This window comes from Silurus aristotelis (genome assembly GCF_946808225.1).
Source record: "Silurus aristotelis genome assembly, chromosome: 12".
Classification (NCBI taxonomy): Eukaryota; Metazoa; Chordata; class Actinopteri; order Siluriformes; family Siluridae; genus Silurus; species Silurus aristotelis.
Genome location: NC_139585.1, coordinates 14,323,177 through 14,350,147, shown reverse-complemented (window position 1 = coordinate 14,350,147; position 26,971 = coordinate 14,323,177). Strand labels below are relative to the sequence as shown.

The following is a 26,971-nucleotide window of genomic DNA, read 5'->3' as shown; positions in this document are numbered from 1 at the left end:
ATTTTAACACTCATGAGTAAACATTGCCCCGTTGTATAATAACTCAGTGACACCATTTCTTATCATTATTGTTTAGTCATTTAGATTTTGTATAGTAGTTAATTGAGAAAAAAGGTGCAAAGGAAATTGTTACTTTTACCACACACAAACAAACACACACGTACAAAGCTGAGTAATAAATGCAATGAATGCAGAGAGTGTTTTTTATGATGTAGTGGAGCCATTTGGGATTTCTTAGCTTCTAGAGACTGTTAGTGTAAATAAAAACATCCTTTGGCAAGGAAGCGGAAAATGCTCTATGGAAAATCAACAAGGCTTTAAAGCAGCTCTCACAACAATGGGGGCTAATTAGGCAACAAAAGCAGTGCAATCCTAAGAGAAAAAAGATCAGCTGTTTTTACCATTTCATCAACTCTTCACAGGAGGAAGACATAGGCAGCTGTGGAAAGCCTAGGCCTTTTTTCCATTAAAATGAGCTTTATATACATGATCAAACAGGTTAAAGGGCAGAGGCATGGGAGCATGCGCTCCCTCAGGATGACTCAATGGACATGGTCCAATCCACAAGACTCCGGGGGTTCATATCATTATGGCTGCCTTTTAAGATCAGCTCAATCCCTTTTTAAGAACAGTCCCCCCCAGGCTTTCACTCTGTGTCTCCCATAGGAGGTACAGACGCCCAGAAAGAGGGATTGATCTTTGGTCAACGAAGGCAAAAAAGGTTGAGCATATTGTTATCAATGTTTATGTAATGCTGGTATATACATTTATAAATGTGTGTATGGGTCAGTGTATTGTATGTATATCAGGAAGCAAGCTGGATGGTCTGTAGGGAATGGTCATTGTGTATATGTTTGTGTATGTGCCTGTCTTGGAGGTATGTGGAGGGGGAAGGGGGGCTTGTTATCTTTCCTTCACAGAAAAGACAGAAAGCTGGCTGGCCTGAATACCCATTTTACACACCTTGTCTTGTAAGGAGAAGCAAAACAAAATGAAAAACACAGCCATAATCCTCCCCTGCTACCTATATCACAGTACTACAAGACTGTGCATGCAAAGCACTGATGAGAAATTAAATTGTGTGTACAAGTGAGGTCGGCATGTGTGTGACGCAGCTTTTGCTGTTCTGATAAATAAATAAATAAATAAATAAATACCACAGCGACTCACTTGCTCAACTACCTGGCTTCCAAAATCAAATTTAGGTCTGGATTAACACTCATCTGATGTGTAATGGGACTCCAAACCAAATTGGATAAAATGCATGTTATTGTATGTACCTCTTCCCGTGGGCTCACCACCTGCAGGAGGGACCGTAAGGGACGGTGCTGTGAGGATTGGGCAGCAGTCGAAGGTGGGGGCCTGCTTAGACTGCTGCCCCCGCGACCCGAATTACGGATAAGTGGGAGAAAATGAATGAATGAATGAATGTATGTACCTGCATTTTCCATGTTGCTGTTCTTCTCTTGCTGTTTTCTCTCTAGCTCAGCAAGCTCACTCAGAAGTGCCATGCCATTTTGAGGGGGTGCTATACATGCAGGCACCGCCACTGGGGCAGCCATCTGGGCATCTCTTGTGGCACAGAAAGCTGCTGCAATTAGAAGCTCCAGACTCCAAATGCAGGATCCAGGATACTGGTTACCAAGAGCAGGAAGCTCAGAGCAATGAGAAGAGGGTGATAAAGGATGAGTGACCTCCTGTTCTTTTAATGTCCTTGGTGATGTACAAATTTTCTTAGTTCTCTCTTTAATATCCTCAGTCTGCATCACAGAATAGAGCTCACTGGAAGCAGCAGGTGGATCCTGGACAGAATTTACAATATCTTCTTCCTGAGTTTTGACCTCCTTGACTGGGTCCAAGACTTCTAAAAAACCAGGCTGATCAGGGGTGAGGGTATTAGATACCTCCATTTGTACCTCCTCTAAAGGTGAAGCATCCTGGCAGGGGAATTTGGAAAGATGTTGGCATATAGGTGGAGAGGGAGAGGTAGAAGTGCAGGTAATACCCTTCTGTTCTTCATCCAACTCTTCTTTTTCTGCCATCAACCTATTCTCCACCTGGACATCCTCCACTTGGGGTCCTACTTGGGCAGTAGAGGTAGGGGATTCTGCTTCCTGGCACACAGGTTCCTCCCCCATTGTGGAAAGGGAGAGTGGCTGGGGTGCTGGTTCAGCAGGTTCCGCTTGTTCTGCCTCCAGGTCTGCATGTTCAGCTAACTGGACTTCTTGTGGAGATGGACTGGCCTTGTAACCAATTGCAATATCAGGATAAGTATAACCTGGTGGAAGATCTGGCAAAAAAAGGTATACAGGAGAAAGATCATTAACTAGCCAAAATACTTTTTGTATAAGATATTTCCATTATAACTTCAACAACATGAACAGCCCCACCTGCCACAAAGCTTTACCGTTATTTTTTTTTACAGTATGATCTTACCAGCTAAAATACATGGCTCTGCTCCTAAAGTATGGTGTATAGGTGATGGATATGATATATATTCCATCTCCACTGACTGTGTGTAATATTCAGAGACTGCATTGCATTTATCTATTACCACTCACACACATAATGGAGCCTGCACCATAAAGACCATGGGCAGGCATGATCAAAATTTCCATGAATACTGAATTATGTTCAAGGGTGTTATAGATGCAGTGTTTGTGTGTGAGAGAGCGCACACAGGAGTGTTTGCATATAATTTAGTCTCTGAGTGAGCATGTGTATTCATCTCATTTGGGGTGAGAGTGAAAATGATTGTGTGAGTAGCAGTGCATGTATGTGTGCTTATGCAGTGCACACTTTTGTGTTTATAGGTGCCAGTTTGTGTGTGTGTGTGTGTGTGTGTGTGTGTGTGTGTGTGTGTGTGTGTGTGTGTGTGTGTGTGCGTGTGTGTGTGTGAGAGAGAGAGAGAGAGAGAGAGAGAGAGAGAGAGAGAGAGAGAGAGAGAGAGAGAGAGAGAGAGAGAGAGAGAGAGAGAGAGAAAGGGAGCTACAGCATAACAGGGTATATTGATGACAGCATGGTGTCTGGATGTGATTGCAGAGCTAGCCCTGTCACCCCAGCACTGGGTTATTGATGGTATCCATCCGCCCTTCCTGACAAAGCAGACAGATGAATTTGTATCCTTCCGCCAGCCAGGCCTCAAGGACCCCTGAAGGATAAGAGAGCCCCTGTCTACAGTGATTCTGGCTTGCCTTCCTTTGCACTGTCTCTTACAATAACCTCATGTCAGTGATTTTCTAATGCACCTAAATTTGATAAATATGTGCATATATAAACTAATAGATGACATTCAAACAGAGATGAAAAAAGGGGGAAAGAAAACACTCATTTTTGTAATAAAAACTGATTGTCAGTCATCAGTAATCAAAGACCTGTGTGGTTCTTCAAAAGATCCATCTTTTTTATCTTAAGCTTTGTATGTTTCTCCCCAGACCGACTGTCCTTGAGAGGCAGACCAAAGTCTTCCCTCCATATCTCTATTATGCTCTATTTTTCGGCCTGGAGCCATGAAACCAGGCATGATGGTAAGAGCTTAACCTTGACAATGGTAATGCAGTGTTCCCTTTTCTCTCATCTGCATGCTGTTATTTTCCTTCAGAAGTATAACTGTTGGAAGTAACATGCTTTACCCTTTGAACCTGCATAAAACAACACTTCTCGACTCCAAGTTGTACACAAATACAAGCAATAAATTTTTTTAGAATCAATATAATGCCAGGAAGTATTAGAATAAGACCTGAAATGCAAGTACACCAGGCCTTTTATTCATGATTACTTCACTCACCAGGCTCCAGAGAGTGAGGGTAGTCCTGGAGTGGCTGGCCTTCTCCTCTTTTGTCCTGGGATTCAGCTTCTTTTGGAAGGTGAGGGGTGACATGAGGGCTGAGTGCAGGAGAGCAGGGTGCTGCTACAGCTGGGCTTGGCTCTGAGCAGGGGGTGCACAGAGTGCTCTTAGGATGGGGTCGTGGGGCTGGTGAGTGACAGCAGGGTGACAGACGAGAAGCGCATCCCCCTGGAGAGGAGGAGGAACGACTTTTACTGGTGGAGGAGTAGGAGAAAGATTTTGCTGATTTTAGGGTACGTGGCTCAGGGGGCCCTTCATCCAGTTCAATAGGGGTATCCTCAGGTTTCCTCTGTTGATGTGAACAACAGAAAGATCATCAAAGGAAAACCAACAGCGGAGATGATGTGCTATGTGTTTACATGTATAAACAACCATCATATAACAGATCTGATCTATATTATATCAATTTGCTGCTACATAATGAGATATAGAATGATTTCATGTTTGATTATTTTTGGCATTCTGCTTTTTGGAGGTTTTGCAGCCATTTCTATATAGAAAACTTTATAACATAAATGTTTTGCTTAATTTTTAGAGAACTGACCAGTTCTTAAACAATTCTAAATGCGCTTTTACAGAGGTATTGCTAACATACGTTTTTTTAGTGTTCAGATATATTACCTGATGTGATTGCCTGTGTGCCAGCTCCATTGCCTGTGCTGCTCTGTGGTGTTGTTGGTGCTGATGATGCTGTAGCATATAGAGCTCTTGTTGCCGTAGAAACTGACGGGAGTAGACCGAGGAATGCTGTATGTGAGAAGCAGGCCCTCGAGCCCCATACACTGAGGGCCATAATCCCTGTTGCTCCATTACATCTAGAGAAAGGGGTACAGACAAACAGAGGGATTGAGTGTTTTGCATGCCTTACCCTGCAGAATATCACTGGTAGAAAGAAGAGGTCTCATTAATTTACTTGCTTTTCTTATTGGCTTGTTTTCTTTTACACTCTACATCTATTAAAAACATGGCTCAGACTCTTTATTAACTTATAAGACAGCACATTTGAAACAAATGCAGACCTAACACTTGCCACTCACTTATCCTTGCTGTTAATTGTGGCCTGCCTCTTTAGATTAACTCAAGACAATGGCCACCATTGCGTTTTCCACACTTACCTGTTCCATAATACTATAGTAAGGTAGGTCAAAACAATTCAGCAAAGCTTGCTCAAACTGTCACATGAATGTAGCTCTTTAGATAAGGCCTTCCTGACAGGTTACTGGGGAGGAAGATGACGACCAAGCTCCAAATGTTATACTCATTCAGAGCTTATATGGCCCCAACATGTATTTAGGGTGAATTGATGAATGGTGCATTTTTAAGATGCCACACAAACTGTTGAACTGCCAGCCCACATACGCTAAAAATTCTTTTAAATTCTGAATCTAAATCTGAATTTATGCTATGCTGATTGCAGGCATCTGCTGTTGGCTTGACTAGAGGGGTTATCTAAGGACAGACTTTATGAAATTATTGTGAGTATTATAGGACATGCCATTAAGGGTGAGAGGGAGAAAAAAAGGCACAGAGAGGGATGCACAACAGCTGTGTACTTTATCTCAAAAGCTTGATATTCAGCCCACAAATATTTTAACACAATATGTTTCTTCAACTGCTTTTCACATATTATTCGTTCTGGTCCCCTCCTCTACCCTCTTCACCCATCCCCTTCTTTCTCAATGTATGGTGGGTCTCTTTGTTGGGCAAAATTACTGGGACGAGGGTAATGATTCCTTGGGGAAGAGTCCAGTGGGTGCATTTCCACTCTCCGAAACGGCTCCTGCCGAGCGCTGAAGGAAAGTGCTGCGCTGAAGAGCAGAGATCTAATTAAATTTCACAGACTGAGATGGGAGGTGGGAGCACACACAGCACTGAACAGATCACTACAGCACAGCACACAGGCACATAGCACATAACGGCCATGGTCAAATCAAAGTGCTGCAAACAGCTCTATGGGCCGATGTCAAATGAAGCTGCCATGAGCTTACTTTTTACAGAAATGTGTTATGCTAGACAATGTGCAGAAAAAAAAAATCACATTATGATAAAACGAAACAAAACAAAATAAACAGTGGATAACAGAGCACTAGGCATAACAACTACAAAGCTCCCAAAAGTTCACAGCAAGCAACTTGAGCCTAGACAACTTACCATTAAAACCTTTGCTCACTCTCCTTGACTCACACATGTTCACTCTGTTTTTAAACAACAGTTTAATGCCTCACTATACATAATATGAATCAGAATCTTCACACGCAAATATTTACCTCACACGCTCACCTCACCTCACACTTTTTTTTCTTTTTTTATGACACACCCTTTAACATATACATACACCAATTGGAACAGCTTGCATTAACACTTTTGTTAATTTACATATTATCATTTTACCTTCAATAAACAGTCAATGTTAGACTCCCATCCATACTTAAAATCTTTCAATCTATTTGAACATTTTCCATAATTTCTTTTTTTCAGCATGCAAATGTAATGTAAAAGTAATAAAAGCATTAAAAACACTGTCAAAAACAATTTATAAACATCCACACTGCTGCATTATAAAAACATTGTCTGGGTCTTCTCAGTGTACCTAGATGGTGGGTTGCAGGGTGTGCAGCAGGCTCAGTGGGCAGAACTACCAGGGCAGGAGATGGGTCCTGAGGAAGGGGCAGCACAGGCTGCAGAGGGCTGGGCATAGCTGCAGAGAAGCCTGGGGGCAGGTTTTGGTGCAGAGCAGCATGACTTAGACCTGATGTCAAATACAAAAATATTTTTAATATATCAACAATTTGTAAATTATGTTTACATATTTAGTGTTTAAAAAGAGTATATGGCAGGGTAAAAATTCATACACAAGGTAAGATCACTTTAACTTTAAATCTAATGCTAATATAACTATATAGAATTTAATGATGTAATCTAATGTCACAATGCCTGCAAATGACATTAAAATAAATAGAATATACCATATTGCATACCATACGAGTGTCCAATCCAAAGGGATGGACTTCCGGTCCGAGGCATCCAGTGATGAGCTGGATGTACGGATGGATCAGCTCCTAACTGACTCCCGCTTTGCATGATGAGGTGAGAGGTCAGGTCACCATGGCAACTGCTGGAAGGGTGGATCCTGGCAAACTCAACTAAGTCCTTATTCTCCCTGAAAAGAGCAAGTACATAAACAAAAGGCACTTTTGGTCATTATCTGATAAATTGTAAAAAAAAAAAATATATATATATATATATATATATATATATATATATATATATATATATATATATATATATATATATTATACATTAAATATTAATATTATTGTTATTATATTATTGTTAATAATAAAAACAACAAAATAATTGTACCTGAGCAGAAGATCTCTTTCTCTGTCCAGCAGAGGTAGAGACAGCTGCTCCTCAGATATACTCTTCCTTTCCTCGTCCACCTCCCTTTCTACAGGGTATACAGAGCGCCCAATACCTGCCACATAAGGATGATTCAGTAAAACAAACTGGCAACCAAGCAATGTCAACACAAACCAAATAGGTATTCTGTTAAACCTAATGTGGAACACCAATTTACCACAAAATCTGGAACATTAACTTGTCAAAAAATACATTTAAGTAAGTATGACTGAAAGGTAACACTTGCATAAAGTGTGGTTGACCTGAGCACAGTAAACACTTTGTCAAGCAAACTCAAACTGGCACTAAACTGACTAAAACACCCAATCTGGCCTGTTAAACTTCTGAAATGTCAGGACCAATTTGCACATAGCTGATTACGTGATTTTGCAACCAAAAATGACTAATTGGAGACCGTTCCTGTAATCACACATTCAGCTATTCACATGTGTGGTTTCCAAACCTTCTCAACTATCACTGCTAAACTGGAAAATGATGCCTGTCTTGTTATCTCGAATGGACACACATACACATAACACACAGACTCACATACGCACATACTCTGAGCCTCCTGCTGGTGGCTTACCCTTCATGCTGGGCAGCACTCTGCCATGGCGGCTGTGGGTGGCAGGCCTGTCTGGTGGGCGGCGCAGAGGCTCTCTCTGCCTGGCGACTGCCACAGCAATACCCACAGGGGGCTGCCTCACTTCCCCCTCCCCCTCACAGGAATCACGGCCTGCTCGCTCTGAGCGCTCATTCTCCCCGGAGGAAGAGGCCCTCCTTGAAGGCAGAGTTTGCTTGCCCTCCTGATGGGCACAAATTGCACCCCCTCGATTCTTCTCACTTCTGTCAATTTTCTCTCCATTTGCTGCTCCCTGCTTTAGGCTACCCAGTCCTCCAAACGGGCTTTTCTGGGCAGGCAGGTGTGGCTGCTGGTTGCTGTACTTCATCAGGTTATTCATTGCACTGTTTTCTGGCCCATGAGGGCCTATTGAGGACTGCTGGTGGGCAGTGAAAGTAGGGTGAGCCCCCTGCTCTCCTGTACCAAAACAGTCATATGCTTTGCATTTCTCATTGTCAGGCTGAGATTGCTGACCTCGCATTTCCCAAGAAGAACCTGCCTGATGCCCAGTGTACACTTGTGCTGCAATATCGACATCTTGTTTTCTTCTATCTCTTAAACTGCTGCTTGGCCCCAAATCTGGATCCTGACCTTGAATTCCAGTCTTGCTGTTTTGCTGGTGATGGTGTACCCTAGCAATCCTCTGGCTCTCCCGATGGAGTGTACACCCACTTTCATTGTTGGGCTTGTTTTCAGATATAATTCTATGAGGTGAACCTAAGTGTGAACAGTCCCGAAAAGGAGGAGTGCTGGCATAAGATCTGCTTTTAGACTGGCAGCCATCTTTGGCTCCCTGCGGCAGGGAGGGTTGATAAACATCTGTCTCTGAGGAATTCTCAGCAGCCTCTGAGCTGTAGGAGTGGTTCGGGAGATTGGAATGCGGCTGGTGATCATGACCATGCTGTGCCTGCTGTGGTAAATGTGAATGTGGGCCTAGAGACCAGTCTGGATCCTTGTCCACTTTACTGTAGACATCCTGCTGCTGTTGATGTGAAGACTTTTTATGACAGGTACTAGGAGTTGGGAGGGAAGATGTGGTAGGATGAGCTATTCTGCCCCCATTACTACTCTTTTCTGAAGCTTTGGCTTTCCCTATTCCCTCTCCTCCAGCTTCGTCAACAATCCCTCTTAGACCTCGACAATGAGAGTTAACTAGCTGGAATGGCCCACTGCTCTTATCACCCAAAGGTCCCACAGAGGGCACAAATGTGGGCCCTATGAATTTACGGTCCCTGCCTGCACCAGGAGCTAGACTTTTGTCCTGTGCAGAGGACATGGTTAGTGGTGCAGGGGAACAGTAAAGGTCTGGATGTGGATGATGGTGGTGGTGGTGGTGATGGTGGGGGTGAATAGGATGTGGCCAGGATCCTCCAACTGCTGAGCCAAGGCCAAGGGGAGGAGGCATAGCGTATGGTACTGGATGGGTATGGCCCAGCATTGCACTATGGCGCAGGCAGTCTGATGGAGGTTCACTGATTCGCATCTCACCACTCACCTCTTTGCAACAGATATTACCTCCACCCCCTTTTGGACCAGTTCCTAAACTCAAGGCACCTGGACCTACACAACTGGGTAGGGAGGAGCCCCTTACTGCTGTCCCTGTATGAGGGCCATTATGGTTCTTGGTAGAAAGGAGGCAGGTGCTCAGGTGCTTTGGATCATCTTTGTGTCTGGGGTTTTCCTCCGGCCCTAAAGGGTGCAGCTGAGAATGGTGGTGAGGATGGAGGTGTTGGTGAGCAGTTGGTGAAGGTGGATCATGGCGCTGACGATCTTTCACTTCCAGTTTGCTTTTCTCTCTGTCTTTTCCTACAACTGCTATAGCAGGCTCTCCTAGATCTAACTCTTTAGAGCTTTTATGGATTTGCCCACCTCCCCCAGGGTCTCGCTCCCGGCTACAAGAGCTAAAGGGGTGGCTAGGGGTGGTCCGAGTCAGTGACTGTAAGGTGTGATTGGTGGAGAGAAGGTGGGGCTGTGACGAAAGGCTTCTGATATAGAAATCTATAGAATAAAAAAGACAGAAAAGGAAAATAAAATAGACACCATAAAGTCTTAAGATTATGCTTTCAAGGTTATAACTTATAAACTGACCATATGTTTGTATTAGTGATAATTGTGGTAAGACAGATGGAATGAGCTTCACACACCTTTTGAAGTGTTGTAGAATCGGTGCTGTCCATAGAGAACACTACTGTTTCCATGGTGATCTAAGGGGCTCATGGGTAGAAAGGTGGGGGCCAGACTTCCAGAAAAGCGGGAATACCCTGGGGCTACCAAGAGAGAAACCAAGAAAAAGAGAGAAAGTGAGAGAGAGAATTGTCAGGAGAGACAAACTAAACCTAAGAGTGACACACTTGGCCTTTTGCTGTGCTGTTGCTGCAGCAGAATGAAGGTCCATGAAGCCCTAGAGCAGGACAGAACCTTTCCAACAGCCCTGATGGGAACATGCAAAACTGGGCTTCACTTGGCATTCACAAGTAAACCATAAAGTATACATGAGCTGATAATTATTTCATATTGTAAATGAAACATTCTTTTGAATTTTTCTATGCACCATGTTTTGTTTTTCAGCTTCTATTTCCTCTTTTATCTGCAGCTGCTGTGTGAAGTAATCAAAGACAACAGCTAAACGGTTTGACAGGTCATGTTAACAACATAACATTTATTAATGATATAATGAGTAATACTGTTATTTTATCTCAACAGATGATCATGTTTTGGGTGTGAGAACATTCAAAATGCAAATCTGTTTGCTGATCTACAGTGTTTTGTATACAAAACTTTTACAACCCACCCAACTGTTAAATTGCGAGTTGTTTGCTTTCGCACATTTTTTGGACTTGTTTCGGTTTATGCCTTTGTTTTTACTTGGTGCATGTTACCAAAAGCCGCACACTCCTATTTAAAGAAAAAAGTGTCCTTCAAGCAGCTGTTCTGTGCATTTCTCATGGTTTCAGAGAAAGGTAAACAGCATTTTGCTTTGCTTTGCACCTCCAAGGTCAGGGATCTGTATTCTGGTATAGTGGAGGCCACAGCCTAAGGCAAAGGGGATTTTCATGTTGAAACTTACCAGGCAGCTAACTTGCAGACCTGGAACACAGATCAACCCAAGCAACCAAGAGCCACACAAGGACTGACCCACACATAAAGAGGTACTGAATTGGTTAGGTTGCAAATCTGAGATTTTAACTCATCTATTTATGTTTCTTATTAGATATTTTACATAGTTTATAGTTTGGAGATGCAAACAGAATTGTTTTACCATTAATGTGTACATACATTCAAGAAATTCTTTCAACATTTCTGTGCACTTTTAAACAGAGAGCAGTTCAAAATTCAAGTAAACAGTTCTCCTTAAAGCTTATCCTCAACATTCCACAGAGCCATTATGCCTAAACACCATCAGTCAATTTTTCAGTCCACATGCATGCACACACTTAAATATAAGCAACTCTGAACTTTATAACTCAAGAAATGTGCATATAATTATGCATCCAAATATCATGTGAAGCAAAAATGAATCAGAATATGAACCCAATATTAAAGATCGAGGAAGTGCACACAAGTTTTTTTTTTTTTTTTTGAGGATTCAAGCAATCATGCAGGAACATAATCAGTTCTCTGGGATGAAAATGTGTCTGTGTGGGGGTTGAATACGTATGAAGAGAAAACAAGAGGGTGTAAAACATGCTGTGGAACAAGAGGAAAGGCATGTAGGAGAGTGAAGTGAGATAGTGTCTGAGAGGTAAAAGTGTGTGTGTGTGTGTGTGTGTGTGTGTATGTGTGTGTGTGTGTGTGTGTGTGTGTGCGCATGTGTGTGTTTGAGTATGTGAAATAGAGAGTGAGAGAGAGATTCCCCTCTGCCTCTCTTACTAATTGACAGCCGAGGAGCGTTTTGCTGACAGTGACATCACAGGGGAGTCCAGATGGTTAATATGAGGCCTTCTGGCTGCACCTGTTTCCTACTGCCACTGAATTTCAATTTTCACCATCCAGAGTAGGATGACAACAGCACAGTCAATTGTAAACAGGTGTGTGCCTGCATAGGTGCATTTGTTTGTGTTTAAAAGGCAACTGTGTGTGTACTGTGTGTGTGTACTGTGTGTCTACAAAGGAGATGTGGCATCAAGTTCAAAGATTGCATACATTCCAGTATACTGTAGTGCTTTCCGTTTAAGACATTTTAAAAGAAAGAGCGGAAACCCTCATCATTTCTCCTTTCCACCAATTAATTTAAATGCTAACAATTAGATGTGAGCTCCATGGCAGTCCAAAAGCAATCAGCCTCTAATGATGTGCAATAAAACCCAGTGAGCCTCCACCAGACCGCTACAGTCTATTACAGAGCATAGAGGAGTAAGAGCCCACTCCATACAAAGCCCTCAGAGACCACACACACACACACACACACACACACACACACACACACACACACACACACACACACACACACACACACACACACAGGCTCAGTCTCTGTCTTTGACCTGTTCTCTATGTCTGTCTGTCTCTTTCTCTCTCTTTCTTTCTCTCTCTCTCTCTCTCTCTCTCTCTCTCTCACACATATATACACACACACACACACACACACACACACACACACACACACACAGGCTCAGTCTCTGTCTTTGACCTGTTCTCTATGTCTGTCTGTCTCTTTCTCTCTCTTTCTTTCTCTCTCTCTCTCTCTCTCTCTCTCTCACACATATATACACACACACACACACACACACACACACACACACACACACACGCACAAGCACACACACGAAGATGTCAAAGGAAGAAAAAGTGAGCAAAGAGAGCAAGAGTTAGTAGTAGGAAAAGCTGCCTACAGTCAGTATATACAATCTGTTCAGTTATTTAAATAATAGTGAAATATCTAAAATAAACTGACCCTACATCATTTTACTGACTTAACTTAAAATGAAGCATAGGTTTAAGTAGGACTGACTGCATGATGTGATGAATAAAGGAAACCAACAAAGGCAGAAGAGACAAACTCCACCAGACATACAAACCTATCTACATGTTTTATAGTAGACATTTCATCTTCGGTGTAAAACAAAAAACACAAAAAGTAGCTGCTCTTTTTGTTTTCTTTTGGCTATTGTCTGTTTACCTCTATTCTACTTGTCTTCATGGGAGTGATGTGCTTTTCAGTATTACATGTTCTTTTCAATATTACTGTTCTACTGGCCATACTACACGTATGTACAAACTCGCACACACATATCATTAATTCCTTGTGCATGGAGGAAAATGTTTCATTTTCTTTATACATTGTATGAATATGAATATGTTCAAGCTGAAAACAGGACAAACTATCTAATTCACAGTTGCTTAAATTACAATAAGATTATAGTCCAACATTTTGTATCAGGTTTCTCATTTTGTCTGTTGATACTGTTTAAATTATGTTCACATACTGAGCCATTGTTCTTATCTGGAATTTGTCCATTTGACCCTTTTAGATATTGTTATATAATGTCATATTGTCATACTGTACATTGACATATTTCTCATCATTTTACAAGATATCACCATACATTCACATTGTGTAAGTAGTAACAAACAGGTGTCTTTCTATGGTCGGGTGCTTAAGAAATACAAACTTGCCATGATCTCTGGGAAACAGGGACTTTATTACATTTTCCTGTCAGCGAGAGCAAAACAAATCATTTGTGACAATCTCTGAGCACATGTATGTAGAAGAAGACAGTTTGCACTTTTCTTAGAATGTAGCATGAGCTGTAGATTAAAAAAGATTTGGCTTTGTGGCTTCATCTGTCTTGAAGGAATCATGTTGTCCTTATTTAAAAATTATTAAGAAATGAACCAGCTGCAAACAGCACTGGAGTGGTGTTACACATGCCTGTATTACACCATATCATTATTTCAGCATAATATAAACTTTACACACCAAGCACTATATGCTGCAATATACTGTATATCACACACTATTAAACAAGAGCATGTTACGCAGTAGAATGTAACACACTCACAGAAAAAAGGTAAGAGGCAGAATGGAAGGGGGAGTGACAGACACACCACATCCTAGTCCGTCTCATCGTCTAACTGAGGAAAGGGAAGGACTGAGGTAGACAGACATAAGAGTAAAGCAGAAAGGTGATATAATGAGGATGAAGAAGCAGCTTGGCTATAAGACTACAGCTGGGAAGCAGAAGCAAATATAGGAAATAAAGGAAAGTAACAACTATGCAGTAAAGAAGAATAGATTAATAAGGGAATTATGTAAAAGAAACAAGGAATTGAAAAAGAAGGATAGAAAGAATATTATGGAGATTGGTAAAGGGCAAAGATGAAAACACAAAGAGAGAAATATATATATATATATATATATATATATATATATATATATATATATATATATATATATATATATATATATATAGAGAGAGAGAGAGAGAGAGAGAGAGAGAGAGAGAGAGAGAGAGAGAGAGAGAGAGAGAGAGAGAGAGAGAAAGAGAAGGGGAAAGTTAGCAAAGGTGAGAAAAGTCCCTTAGTGAGAGTAGTAGAGATAAAAGACAGTGAGAGAATGAGAACAGTTTTTACAAAGAAGAGAGAGAGGGAAAGAGAGAGAGAACAGACTGTTGTTGGCTGAGTGCCAGACACCGGATATAGGCCAGCTGGCATTGTGCCAATTGGGGCTTCCAATCTTCAATCCCTAAAAACAATCATTTGGACAGTGCGTGTGTGTTTGTACAAATAGGTGAACATGCGTTTGAGTGAGCCCGCATGTGCTGGGGTGAGCGATTAGCTCACTATTATATTCACATCTATTATGGAATTCACAAACTCTCCTTCTCTCTCTCTCACTCTCTCTCCAAACACACACACTGTGCACTGTGCCAAGTGTTGCTTCCTCCACCAGCTGGGACATCAAAGTTGATCCCCTCTGCAGCTCTGAGCCAGCATTCACTCTCGCTCTTTCTTTCTCCCCTTCTCTTTGACTCTCCACATTCTTTCTCAGCTCTTACTCTTATTCTGTTAGCATATCACTCACAAACATCATGTAATTCTGTAATTGACATACACAGAGACACCGGCACTTTATTTTGACTCAGATTAAACATTTAAAGTGTAACTGACACGCTGCATGTATATCTCTGCATGAGGACCAGTTTTAAGATGTGTCTGATCCTCATAAGAAAAAGTTGTCTTTTCTCTCTCTTTCTCTCTCTGTATGTGTGAGAGAGAGAGAGAGAGAGAGAGAGAGAGAGAGAGAGAGAGAGAGAGAGAGAGAGAGAGATAGAGCAAGAAGAGAATGCCCTCTCATCAGAGATTTTTACCCACATGGGAAAAAAGGTGTCCTATTCACTCTTAACTCACACATACACAATACTAGCTTCTACTTCTACTAACAATTTCATAAAATAAATACCAATAAATATATATTAAAAACAATGTGGAATGAAAATGAGTAACATAGACAAAAGAACGAGGTTAACATTACAGCAAAACAAGTAAAAGGTCATACAAAGGGCAGTAAAATATGAAGATATTGCATCCCTATTATAAGAAAACACATCAGCTATTTTCAGAGTAGTATAAATTTTGTCAATATTTTTATAAGCCTGACTAACTTCATTATCCACAGTGGTAGTAGACACATAGTAGTTTTGTACATTCCTCACCTCCAGAAGAATGAGAAGATGCCTATTTGTCACAAACACATACTACAGTATGGTTAATTCGTTTCTTTGCATATTCCAGTTTGTTCGAAATTTTGGGTCAGAGCACAGGGTCAGCCATGATACTGCATCACTGGAGCAGATACGGTTAAGAGGTGCAACAGTGGTAGCTTGGCGGTGCTAAGCAACTTTCTGATCACTAACCCAGAGCCTTAACCATTGAGCCAGGTGCTTCCACAACAGTATGTTAGTTACAGGGTCATCATCAGGTGTTATCATTTTGGTGAAGCTAATATTCAGACGCTCACAGTTGGTCTGTTTTTATGAGATGATGCAGTCACACAGCATTCTCGCATGACCAGGAGAGATAAAGTGATCGGCAAGACCACCTGGCCCACCACAAACGGTTCCCAGCCAAAAGCAGAGCTGAGGGGCCAGAACAGAGGGGAAACCGCCCATGAGCCTGCACACGCACACATGTACCCACAAACATACATACACACAAATACACACGCACGTATGCACACATGCACACATACACACACAGCCCCGGAAGCCAGCTGCTCACCCGACATTTTTCATTTTGAACCGCAAGTGCACGCAGACACACAGAAACAAATACACACATACCCAAGTGTGTCAATCTTGGTCGTCTAGGTAGGAAGTAGGCCGTTAGAGGTGGGTTTAACCGTAAGGGTCATGACACCCTGGGCCTAGACTGGGGAAATCCCTTAAAACCTGTTAGAATTTATATTATACTGAATAGAGGGTGACCGATTAGTCGGCTAATTTTTTCCCTTTTTTTATTAAATCGGAATCGGCTGATTGTGCTGCAAATTAGGTCGATTATTAGGCAGGCGCATCTGACTCACCAAACAGTGTGTGTATGTTCTGTGCTTGTGTGAGACATAACTTTCCTATACCAGGTGGCTGTAGTCTGTATTCTGCATCCAAACAGGAAAAATATAAAAAGCTGGAACTGTGAATATATTAAGCAAGCAGCATTTAAACCTGCTGCGATCATTACTAACGGATTCCTGTAGCTTTTTGCAATCATGTCTGTTAAGTTGCAAAGACAAGCGCAAGAATGACAGCAAGCATGTTCCTTTTTTTTTCTTGTGTGCTCATTCGCAGCTGACCCCGTCCGACCAGAACCAACGGTGCGAGAAAAAAACGAAAGCTGACTGATGCTCAAAAATCCACCCGACATTCCCCGACGCCCAACCATCAGCTTGAAGTGTCCTGGGCTTTAAGTTTTTATTAATCATTTTCAATCTAGTGTTATATATTTCATTGGATAATATGATGCTACTTTTGGAGAGAGAATGAGAATACATTTGAAGAGAGAATGTGAGTAACCTTTTGAAACTGTGTTGTTAGTGAGCAGCCTAGGATACAGGCGGCCCAAGGACCAAAACCTGGTAACAAATGCATTGATTGGAGAGGTTTGTGCTTAATCATATATCAGCCATCAGCTGCCATGATTTCTGAATATCGGCCTCGGCCAGAGAAAAAACAGAAAAACCATCGGTCAACCTTCTAATACTGAACATGTAAGGGAATACAGAGAGCATATACAAGCCTATACATGCAGAGAAAACATAAAGGATGATGCAATGAAAAGATCGTCAGCAAACCGTGGTTTCAATAATATATACAATTAAAAAGTATAAAAATAAACGTTCAGTCACGTTCATATTACTGCAACAATCACTTAATTACTGGAAGCCAAAACAGGTCAGATAGATATTATAAAGCAATTTATTTCAATATGAAAACTGAATATACAGTACATGTAATCGCATATGAATGTCATACAGAGACCATACAGAAGTCCAGAACAACATAAAACCATCAGAAACATTTATACTATGCAGACCCATTTACACAAAAAGATACATATTTAAACAATAAGATGCTAAAGCAGCTCCATCTGTCTTGGTCTCCACAGGGGTTCCTGTGCATCAAATAAAATTAAAATCAGAATTAAAATCAGCCTCTCTCTACTATTTGCCTTCCGTCTTTTAACCTGTCTTTCTCCTGTCTGCCCTGTCTCCCCCCACACTTCTATGCACACACACACACACACACACACACACACACACACACACACACACACAAACACAAACACGCACGCACGCACGCACGCACGCACGCACACACACACACACACACACACACACAGCATGCCCTTCCAGGTCAGATAGGTCTTTGCGTTGTCAGTAGAAATGCAGTTGTCTCAGAGGGGGAGCAGAGCTGGGTAATTGTGTGGCTCATTTTGATGACATGCTCTTTATGGAAATTGGGGGAAAGGGGGGTAAATATGCAGCAGACCAGGAGAGACGAGACATGGAGTGTTACCGGGGGAAATGGAGCCATCCAATCAACTGCTCCAAGGGTCTAAATGCAATTAAAGCCTGATTCCAATAATGACCTCTATCAACATAATAGGGGCATCTACATCATTACAGACACATTTTATCATCATTATTATTACAATTATCATTATTGTTGTTATTATTGTCATTGTGGTGTTATTATTGATTATTTTGTAGCTCCAGTAGAGCACTGTGCTGAACCAACGCACAAAGAGGATGTATTATCTCTCACTATCTTACTACATAATTTCTTTTGCTAATATTCAACTTTACCTGTGCAAACTGCTTCATGTTCACAATCTCTCTGTCTCTGTTTCTGTTTCTGTATATCTCTCTCTCTCTCTCACACACACACACACACACACACACACACACACACACACACACACACACACACACACACACACACACACACAAAGATTTGTTCAGTCAATGAGTTACAGTAGCTCTGTAGCTCTGGGTGCCAGCAGAAAAGCCCCACTGTGCAGCCTGCCAACAACAATTACTGTTCCACCCTGCCAGCTGCCAAGAGCTCCAGAGATACAGAGCACTTAACCTGCACCATACCACACACGCACACAGACACACACATACCCACACACATATACTTGTTTGCACATCCTTTTTACAGTGTTCTATGTATAGAACAGTTTATGGGTGCTAGATTGTGATCAGTCAACATAAACCTGCTCACACACACACACACACACACACACACATACACACACACACATACACACACACACACACACACACACACACACACACACACACACACACACACACAGCTGCAGTAAATTTTCACATATCTTCACATATCAAGATCTGACAATATACAGCATCCTGATGCAATAAGCTAAAAGAAAATAACTCTTCCCATTAAGCCATCAATGTATTCATAACTGCTGTTTTGAAAGCATTTTTCAGGAGGTAGTGGTATTTATTTATTCATTTATTTATTCAGTTTTTAGGACATTTCAGACAGACAGAAATAACTACTTTAAATATTGTTAGAACCAAATAATCTGAAAGTAGGCCATAAGCTTTATATGTCTTGTTGTACAACTTAAAATCTGCACACCTAATCAGACTTGTAATACATTAAAGTAAGTTTAGTGCCCTTATTCTAATAAAAACTGTTTTTGCATCTACAGTTTACACAATGTAAGTAGTTCTGTGGGTGGACAGTTCAAAAGTAAAAAGCTTTTAGCAACAGTTTGCTTAATATTTCCCACATATTTGCTTAATACTCTAAAAAAAAAAAAAATATATATATATATATATATATATATATATATATATATATATATATATATATATATATATATATATATATATATATATATTTCAAATCTGACCTTTATTTCTGATATAAATATGCGCTTTTGCAGGTTTTGCAGATTTATAATCAGGCTCCTAGAACCTGGAAAATGGACATGGACTTAGAGAGCAGCACCAATCAAAAGCAAGACAAATAGATACTGAAATAGCACCATGTTTAAAATTACAAATTGTGGCACCTACGAAACACATTCTCAGTACATGTCCTATGTTCACAGTGTATGTGATCACAGTAGAGCAGTAGGAATTTAAATCAGCCAGAAAGACAGTTGTTATACAAACTTAACCAAAGCTTATGTAGCATACTGGCAGACTGGTTTTGGATGATACAACGTTTACACAAGACTCTGATAAGAGTTACAAGGAAGTGCATGTGTGAGGATGAGTGTGTAAACATTACCTTCTCACAGCTGTGACACTACTACACCATATCGCACAAACCAAACAACAAAACACTGGCTACATCTCAACACGGAAAAGACGAGTCATAGAGAAAGAGACTGAGGAAGCCTACCTTCATGTGGGTGTGGGAACCAGATCTGTGAGTGGCCGCTGGAGTGGTGTCCACTGCGATAAGGGGGGGAAGAAGGAGAGGAAGGGGGTCCAGAGGGGTGGGATGGAGGTGAGCCCAAGCTGCTGGCCAGGAAAGTGCCCATGAATGAAGCAGAGGGGTTTGCCATTAGACCTGTGCCTGCAGGATAGAAACAATCAGAGATAGGCAGAATGAGACAGTGAGATAAACTGTTGTGCTATAACACAGGATGCTGAAACTGGCAAGGAGAGATTTTATACCCCCTGATTCATTCAATACCAGAATTCATTGCTCTTCATGGGTGTGTCAAATGTAAAGTTTGAGCAATCAGGATGGAAAAATGCTTAAGGCAGAACAATAGTTTTGGGCAACAGTTTGTTATAAGAAAAAAAGCTGTAAGAAAGTGCAGTCTATATAGGATTAACTCCTACAACATGTCTCTATACATAAATGCCTCTACTTCAACATGTGTTTTTCCCCTTTCAAATAGCTAGTTAGTTCTCAGGGCAGTACCATTTTTCACATACACAAATGCCATGTCAGTATTACTGTCTTTTCATATTATCTGTGACATATTTCAGTAGCTCGAACATTCAAATATACAACACTGTAAAATATCAACCTTATTGTATGCGTCACTAACTTTAGCAAATCTTAGCTTGTGGGATTTGAAACAATTTTACAGCAGCATTTAAGAGTTTAAGCATAAGCTAAAACTCAATACTAAGAATCAGAGAAATTTCTTTTTCTTTCAGTTTTTTCTTTAAATAAAAGCTTTGAGCCCCACATCAGCAAATTTAGCAATTCAGGAATAATTAATCAAGTTAGAGAAAATGGTTTAAAACAACCAAATTATTATAACGTTGACATAAAATACTATAACAATACAGTAAAGTATATAAACTTATTGTGGTATATGTTTACTGGGCTTTCTAAATAAAAAGGCAATGTAAGAAAATAGACATTTCTTTTATATAATAATCCTCAACTTGAAATCATTTGAGATATCTCCACTCCCAGGTACCTGTTTATTAATCTCACAATGTCAAAGGAAAAAAAGGTTGAGAAAAACAGAGTGAGGAAGGGGAAGTAGAATATGAGAGATCAAGGCATAAAGAAGAAGAGCACATGACAGAAAGATAAAAAAAAAAGCACAAGAAACGAGCAAAAGGAAGTGAGAAATAGAAACAGGGAAGAATGTGGGTGAGGCATGTAGAAAGAAAAGAAAGGCAGAAGTGAATGGAATAGAGAATTAGAGCACTATACAAGAACCTCAGTGCTCTGTCTGCTCTAAGCCGTAGTACCCATGATTAATCTGTTGTGTTCATTCTGCTGCAGCAGCTCAGCCATGAGTAAGGACACCCCCCTTTTCCCACATACACACACCTTCATGCTACCAGCACTGAATTAATAAAATAAATGAACCAAACCTTCATATACAGAATGTGCCATTTAATTATATGGAATTAACAATGACATGTCTTTAGCACAGGATACATATAACTAAGCTTAAAATTAAACAAAAGCACAAATGGAAAAGCGGATGGATGAAAGGGGAAAGAGACAAAAAACTAAGGAAGAGAGAATAAAAAATAGTAAGAAGGAGGCAGAAAGAAATGAAAATGAAGGTCTGGAGTAGTCTCTTCTTTAAGCATTAGGGTCCCAGGGGGTAGAAGCCCTTTGAGAGAAGGGCAGATAAGTAGCCAAATGCAGTAGTGTTATCACACAGTCCAAATCACATCAATTATTAACACTTCTTAGTGCTTACTCCCCCCATATGTACGGTACACACTACTTAAGCACACACACAAATACACACACACTTCAAAATAACATACTGTACACTCATGTAAAATACACTCATTTCCTGAGTGCAGAACATAATACACTCATCCCATCAGGCTGCATTTAGCATATTAAGAGTCAGATTCAATGGCAAAGCATGTGAATATACACATACAATTATAGTCATTTATCACCAGTGAAACAGCCCACAATCACGATCAGACACATTTATGCGGTTCACACAAAGTTCACATACAGTACATTGCATGCACACACATACAAACACTCACATAAATTTGTATTCCACACACACACAAAAATCATAGTCTGAACATTCATATGCTGTGCAAACAAAAAAGACAGGCTGATCAAATGGATTCTCTCTAGGGGAAACTGGAGAATGGGTAAAGAATAAAAGACAAGCCTAATAAGGTGGAAGTGAAATAAGGTGTGAACAAAAAAAAAAATGACATGAAATTTATAATGTTTTATTCCACTCTTAGTAACACGGAAGACACAAATGTTAATGTTTAAATAAGTCAAATTAACATGTATGCAAATGCTCCAGATGCTGTACCAATATTTGTGCTCTATTTAACACCAAAACTAATCTAATTTAGCAATAAGGTGTTATAAATTATGTACACATTGTGCAGTGCAGAATAATTTAATCAGCTTTTGAATATATAAATTACATATACAGGATTTTGTGTATTTTGTTTTTTGTATTTTTCTTCTTTAGGGAAATAAATTCAAGTCTAGAAGTTTAGCACTCTGTCTGATGTGTTATATTCCTTATGCCATTGAGAAGTGACTTTGCAATCGAACAGAGGTGAGACTGAGGGAGTTTTCATTTCCTAAACTGATAAAAGTTCATTAAATCAGGGTGAGAAGGAGGAGGTTAAAGGAGATGTTTAGAGGTGTGAAATTACCAAATGAGTGCTCTCACAAAATAAACAGTGTGCAAGGCCACTGCCAAAACCTCCAGCTGGAAACATGGCAGCTGAAAGACTGAAAAATAACAGAAGAGAAAAGAAAAACAGCATAATTGCTGGTTTGAGGAGAGGCTGGTTGTTTGAGCCAGGTCTAAAGCAGGCTCTCTCGTCTCCTTGCACCCACTCCCTACTCACCATGCCAGTGGCAAGCCACCACAGGGAGGCCAAAGAATGGCTCAAAGCACTAATCTGAAATCAGAATATGATCAAAACCAAACTGAAGGGAATAGCAAAAAAACCCACACAAGTGGGCATCCCGAAAATAAATAAATAAATAAATAAAACAGTAACTATGTCCCTAAAGTGGGTACTACTCTCCACTCCATACCTCAGAAGCCTAGCAGCCCCACCACAGGCTCCACTACACCCCACAGCTGGCCAAAATGAGAGGCCTGCATCCTATAAGACTACTACATGCCTTAACGATACAACTGTCTCAACACTACAACATGGGTGGAGTGTTGCTGTTAGAACAAGTCCTCCCTTCAGAGCAGACAAAACGGCACTGCTGTTCTGCTGTTCTGAAAGATGAGCGGTGTCTGTTACCAATTTTAAATTAAAACTGTCATGAAAACAGTTGGAAGGAACTAGCACTTTCAGAAACTTATACATACCCTCTACATGGGGAGATTGAGATACGAGAGAAGCACTGTTAATACCTAAATCTCTGTTTAAGGACAGAAAGTCCAAAGTGAGCCAGACACAAGTTAGAGTTCTAGAACTGCATTGAGCCTCCATCTGTCAATCTTTATCACCTGGCAGTGAGTGAACAACTGCATAGCTTCCAAACTCCCGTGCTCCGCAGCACAGCTCTCCAGTAGCACATACCCCTCTCTGTCTATGCTCTTGCCAAGTCACCTTTAATGAAACGTTTCCTCCTGTTTGCTTTGCTTTATTGACTTTTTCTCTCTTATTTTTTCGTCTCCAGTGTGCTGGCAGTGAGTGGCATCTGCCTTGAAATTAATACCTACACCCTTCCTCCTGTGTCTCTTTCCACTCCTCCTCCTCCTCCTCCTCCTCCACCTCTATTAGACCAACCTGCAGAAATTAAACACTGTTGATACTGGAACAGCAGGATAGAGCTGGAAAAATGAGGGTGGGATGGAGAGAAAGCAGGAGGTCTAGAGGCTCTCTCCAGAAATGTAGAAGAATCTGCCAACACAAGCATGCAGCAAGGCCAAACAAGCACAACCACGTGGGGGATATAGTGGAGATAGAGTGGATACAGTCAGACGTGGAAAGAGCTCTTTCAGCTTTACATCAAAAGAGGACAGAAGAGGATCATGCCGCTGGTTTAGCACACAAAGTTTAGAACATGTCATAGCCTGGACACACTGGGCAAGGCCGAGTTGTGTTGGCTCTCTGTCGAGTATTTATTTACCAAGTGCAACAGCAAGGAGACAATCACACATGTCCACTGCTTAAGGAAATCGGGTCATGTGCATGCTAATTGCTGCCGTGCTCTCTCTCAAATCGACATTATTCAATTTAAAGAATTAAAAGAAGGATTCTGGTAGTGGGGAAACCCCCAAGTGCTTATGCCTCACATGCGTAACACACATACACAAATTTATAGACACAATGGCTTATTATAAGTTGTGGAGCTAATATCAAGTGAAAGGAGATCTTTCAGTGGACGGAGACCAGAGTATGGTGAGAAGTGAAGAGAGAGAGAGTAAATATGAGAAAGAGAGAGAGAAAAGAGAGAGAGAGAGAGAGAGAGAGAGAGAGAGAGAGAGAGAGAGAGAGAGAGAGAGAGAGAGAGAGAGAGAGGAGGCTGTCAGTTGGCTTTGCAGTGTGCTCTGTTTTGTGTCTGCTACATTGGGTTTAAGGCCAGCCTTACCAAGGCCGAAATTAAGTGCCATCCATCAGCATGTGGAGCAGGTTTGGGCTGAAATGACTCCTTGTGTGTACATTAAAACAGCTCTTGCTCTCCATCTTTTTCCCTTTCTCTCTGAAAGCATGTTTATTTCTGCTAGATTAGCACTAAGAGACAATGCGATTGCTACTAGACTAAGCCACATCTTAGGGAAAGGACACTGCAACACTTAGGGTACATAAGCAGTTTAAATGAAAGATGGAAGGTCCCATGAGTCTGGTCAGGTTAGTCCTAAACATGTGTACACACAAGAATATAACTGCTGTGTTTCATCAAGCAATAAAGCACATGTAGAATATGGGTATAATATTAATAATTCAAGGTACACTCTTAGCTGTATGTAAAGTGTAGACAGATTATTTAGGGAAATCCAAATCCAAAAACAGAAACGGCTAATTTTATTCTTTACCGCAATCATAATGAATAGCATTTATAGAGTAAAAGGGAGATTGGATTAAAGAGACACAACATTGACTTCTCTTACTTGCTATTTGTTTAGTGTGTCCACTCCATATCATGGTGAAAAAGACAGCATAAAAAATGTTTTTGCAGCTGCACTTTTTTCCCCATTTTTTGTTGCTATATTACCTTCACATGAGACACTAAACTAATATGTAAGCCTATTTAGGGTAATTCAAAACAAAAGTGGCAATAGTCATTAATCATTTTACTCTGTCAACACAAAAATTGCTAGGAGAAGAAATTAACTTTGACATAGAAACTTGTAGCGCTGCACATTCTAGAAATACGATTGGACAAAATTAGAAAGTGAACATATTGCATTTCATTTTAAAGCGCTGCCAGTATGTATTACTACTTTTTGAGAAACTAGGAGATTGCCAAGCAAAACGGAGTCTAGATAATGAATTACAGGGTGTTTTCAAGGTCAAGAATTAACATAAAAGTGAACATGCTCTCTCCAATGCACATAAACATAAAACACAAATATGTGGATGCAAAAGAAAGCTCACTACAGAGGAATTCATAATTCATAGCAACAAAATGACCATTGATTTAAAAGAAATTTACATTATTGATATTACACCATTTTCTACATTGAGTGAAAGCTAAGATAGTTAAACATGCACACAGCTCCCCCACTGGCTTCCTGACTTTAAGTTTTCTTTCTTAAATGTGTGAATCTACACCCCCACCTGAGTAGAAATATCTATTCAGTCTCGAATCAAACCAGACTGGCCACATACACAATACACCCAGTTTTATGGGATCACAAAATCTGTTGTCTGGGCAAATACTGACTGGGGTCACAGAGAGGACAGCGATCACTTACACACAAACTACCTCTATGTTCAGGAAGCTAGTTTATCTTGTAACAATGACACAAGCAGGGAAATTATCATTGTTCTGAACTAAAGGGTGACCTCCATGACCTTGTACTAAAAAGGGCTTAAACTAATCTTAACTTCCTCACACACCTGCGCATTATCATCACCATTTACTCACATTTCATCCTAGCTCATAAATCAGCCTTGTGACTGGCATGTCTTACAATTTCACATTTAGCACCTTTCATAGAACATCAGGAAAAATAAGTATAAGATCCTTTCTTATTGAGAAATGGTGGCACTCTCCATCAAACCTTGCATTTCCAGCATCTTTCCAGGCACAGTTTGAATGTTTGCACCCAAAATGCTGTTTCTTTCTTTCTGACACTTCACCTTATTAAGTCTCCCATCCTTCCTTTTCCTGCCTACATCTCCTCTCCTTATTATATTCTGCAGTAGTGGCTAGTACACTCCAGTGCTCGTGCTAAACTTACAACCACTCTCGCACATACTCGCAGACATATGGATGCTGTCAGCCCAGTGTGGCTAGGCTAATTACATGCAACAAGCAAAGCTGTCATTTGTTCCAAACAGGGAATGATTCAATTGTCTGCCACAAGCATTTGTTTTCATGTTAATTGGCTCATTGTCAAGACAGTCTAATTCTTTACATGCTTTTGCACCTGTTTTTTTCCCCCCACTGCTGCACTTTACTGCATGTCAGCAATGTAAAGAGTGGAGAAACCTTTATTGGTGATAAATAGCTGAATGATGAGATTCTGCTGTGCTCATAGTAATAACGATAATTGGAACCTTATCCAAAACCAGGCATTAGGAAGGAACATGGAGTCACAAATTCCCTCTGTTTCCTCACTCTTGCTGTCTTTCTTCCCTTAGGGCTGAAGCTAGAGAAAAAAGGCCATGGCATAACAAGTCTCAATGGACCCTGTTTGCACCAAATATACATCGGACACTGCGACCGAATGGGGTTTGTGTGACTCGACCAGAAAAGGTCTGCAAACACTGTTAAGATTGTCCCAATGCAGGAATGCCGATAAAAAACCCAAACAAGCTTCTTGCGTTCCAAGCTTCATGTTTTGATTCCCATTCCATTTTCCATTGGCATTGGCCAGAGAAAATGATATTCCTGCTCCCATCGGGCTCATGCAGTTGCACTGTTATGGAAAATTATTTTAGAGGCAGCCTAAACCATAAACGTTATTTTTGTTTTCATTTTTTTTCCCTCTCTCTC

At 40.7% G+C, this 26,971-nt stretch overlaps 1 protein-coding gene across 5 annotated transcripts in view; it reads right to left on the bottom strand.

Moving 5' to 3' along the window:
- bahcc1b (BAH domain and coiled-coil containing 1b) overlaps positions 1-26,971 on the bottom strand; it is an 87,473-nt gene that overhangs the window by 24,508 nt on the left and 35,994 nt on the right. For all 5 annotated transcript variants that reach the window (XM_083555870.1, XM_083555871.1, XM_083555869.1 and 2 more), the window contains 9 exons: positions 19,757-19,933; positions 10,016-10,138; positions 7,836-9,869; positions 7,211-7,325; positions 6,826-7,007; positions 6,438-6,596; positions 4,469-4,662; positions 3,788-4,136; positions 1,439-2,290 (listed from right to left, as the gene is read on the bottom strand). In XM_083555870.1, the coding sequence (XP_083411996.1) occupies positions 1,439-2,290; positions 3,788-4,136; positions 4,469-4,662; positions 6,438-6,596; positions 6,826-7,007; positions 7,211-7,325; positions 7,836-9,869; positions 10,016-10,138; positions 19,757-19,933 (4,185 nt within the window). The remainder of the gene's footprint in view (positions 1-1,438; positions 2,291-3,787; positions 4,137-4,468; positions 4,663-6,437; positions 6,597-6,825; positions 7,008-7,210; positions 7,326-7,835; positions 9,870-10,015; positions 10,139-19,756; positions 19,934-26,971) is intronic.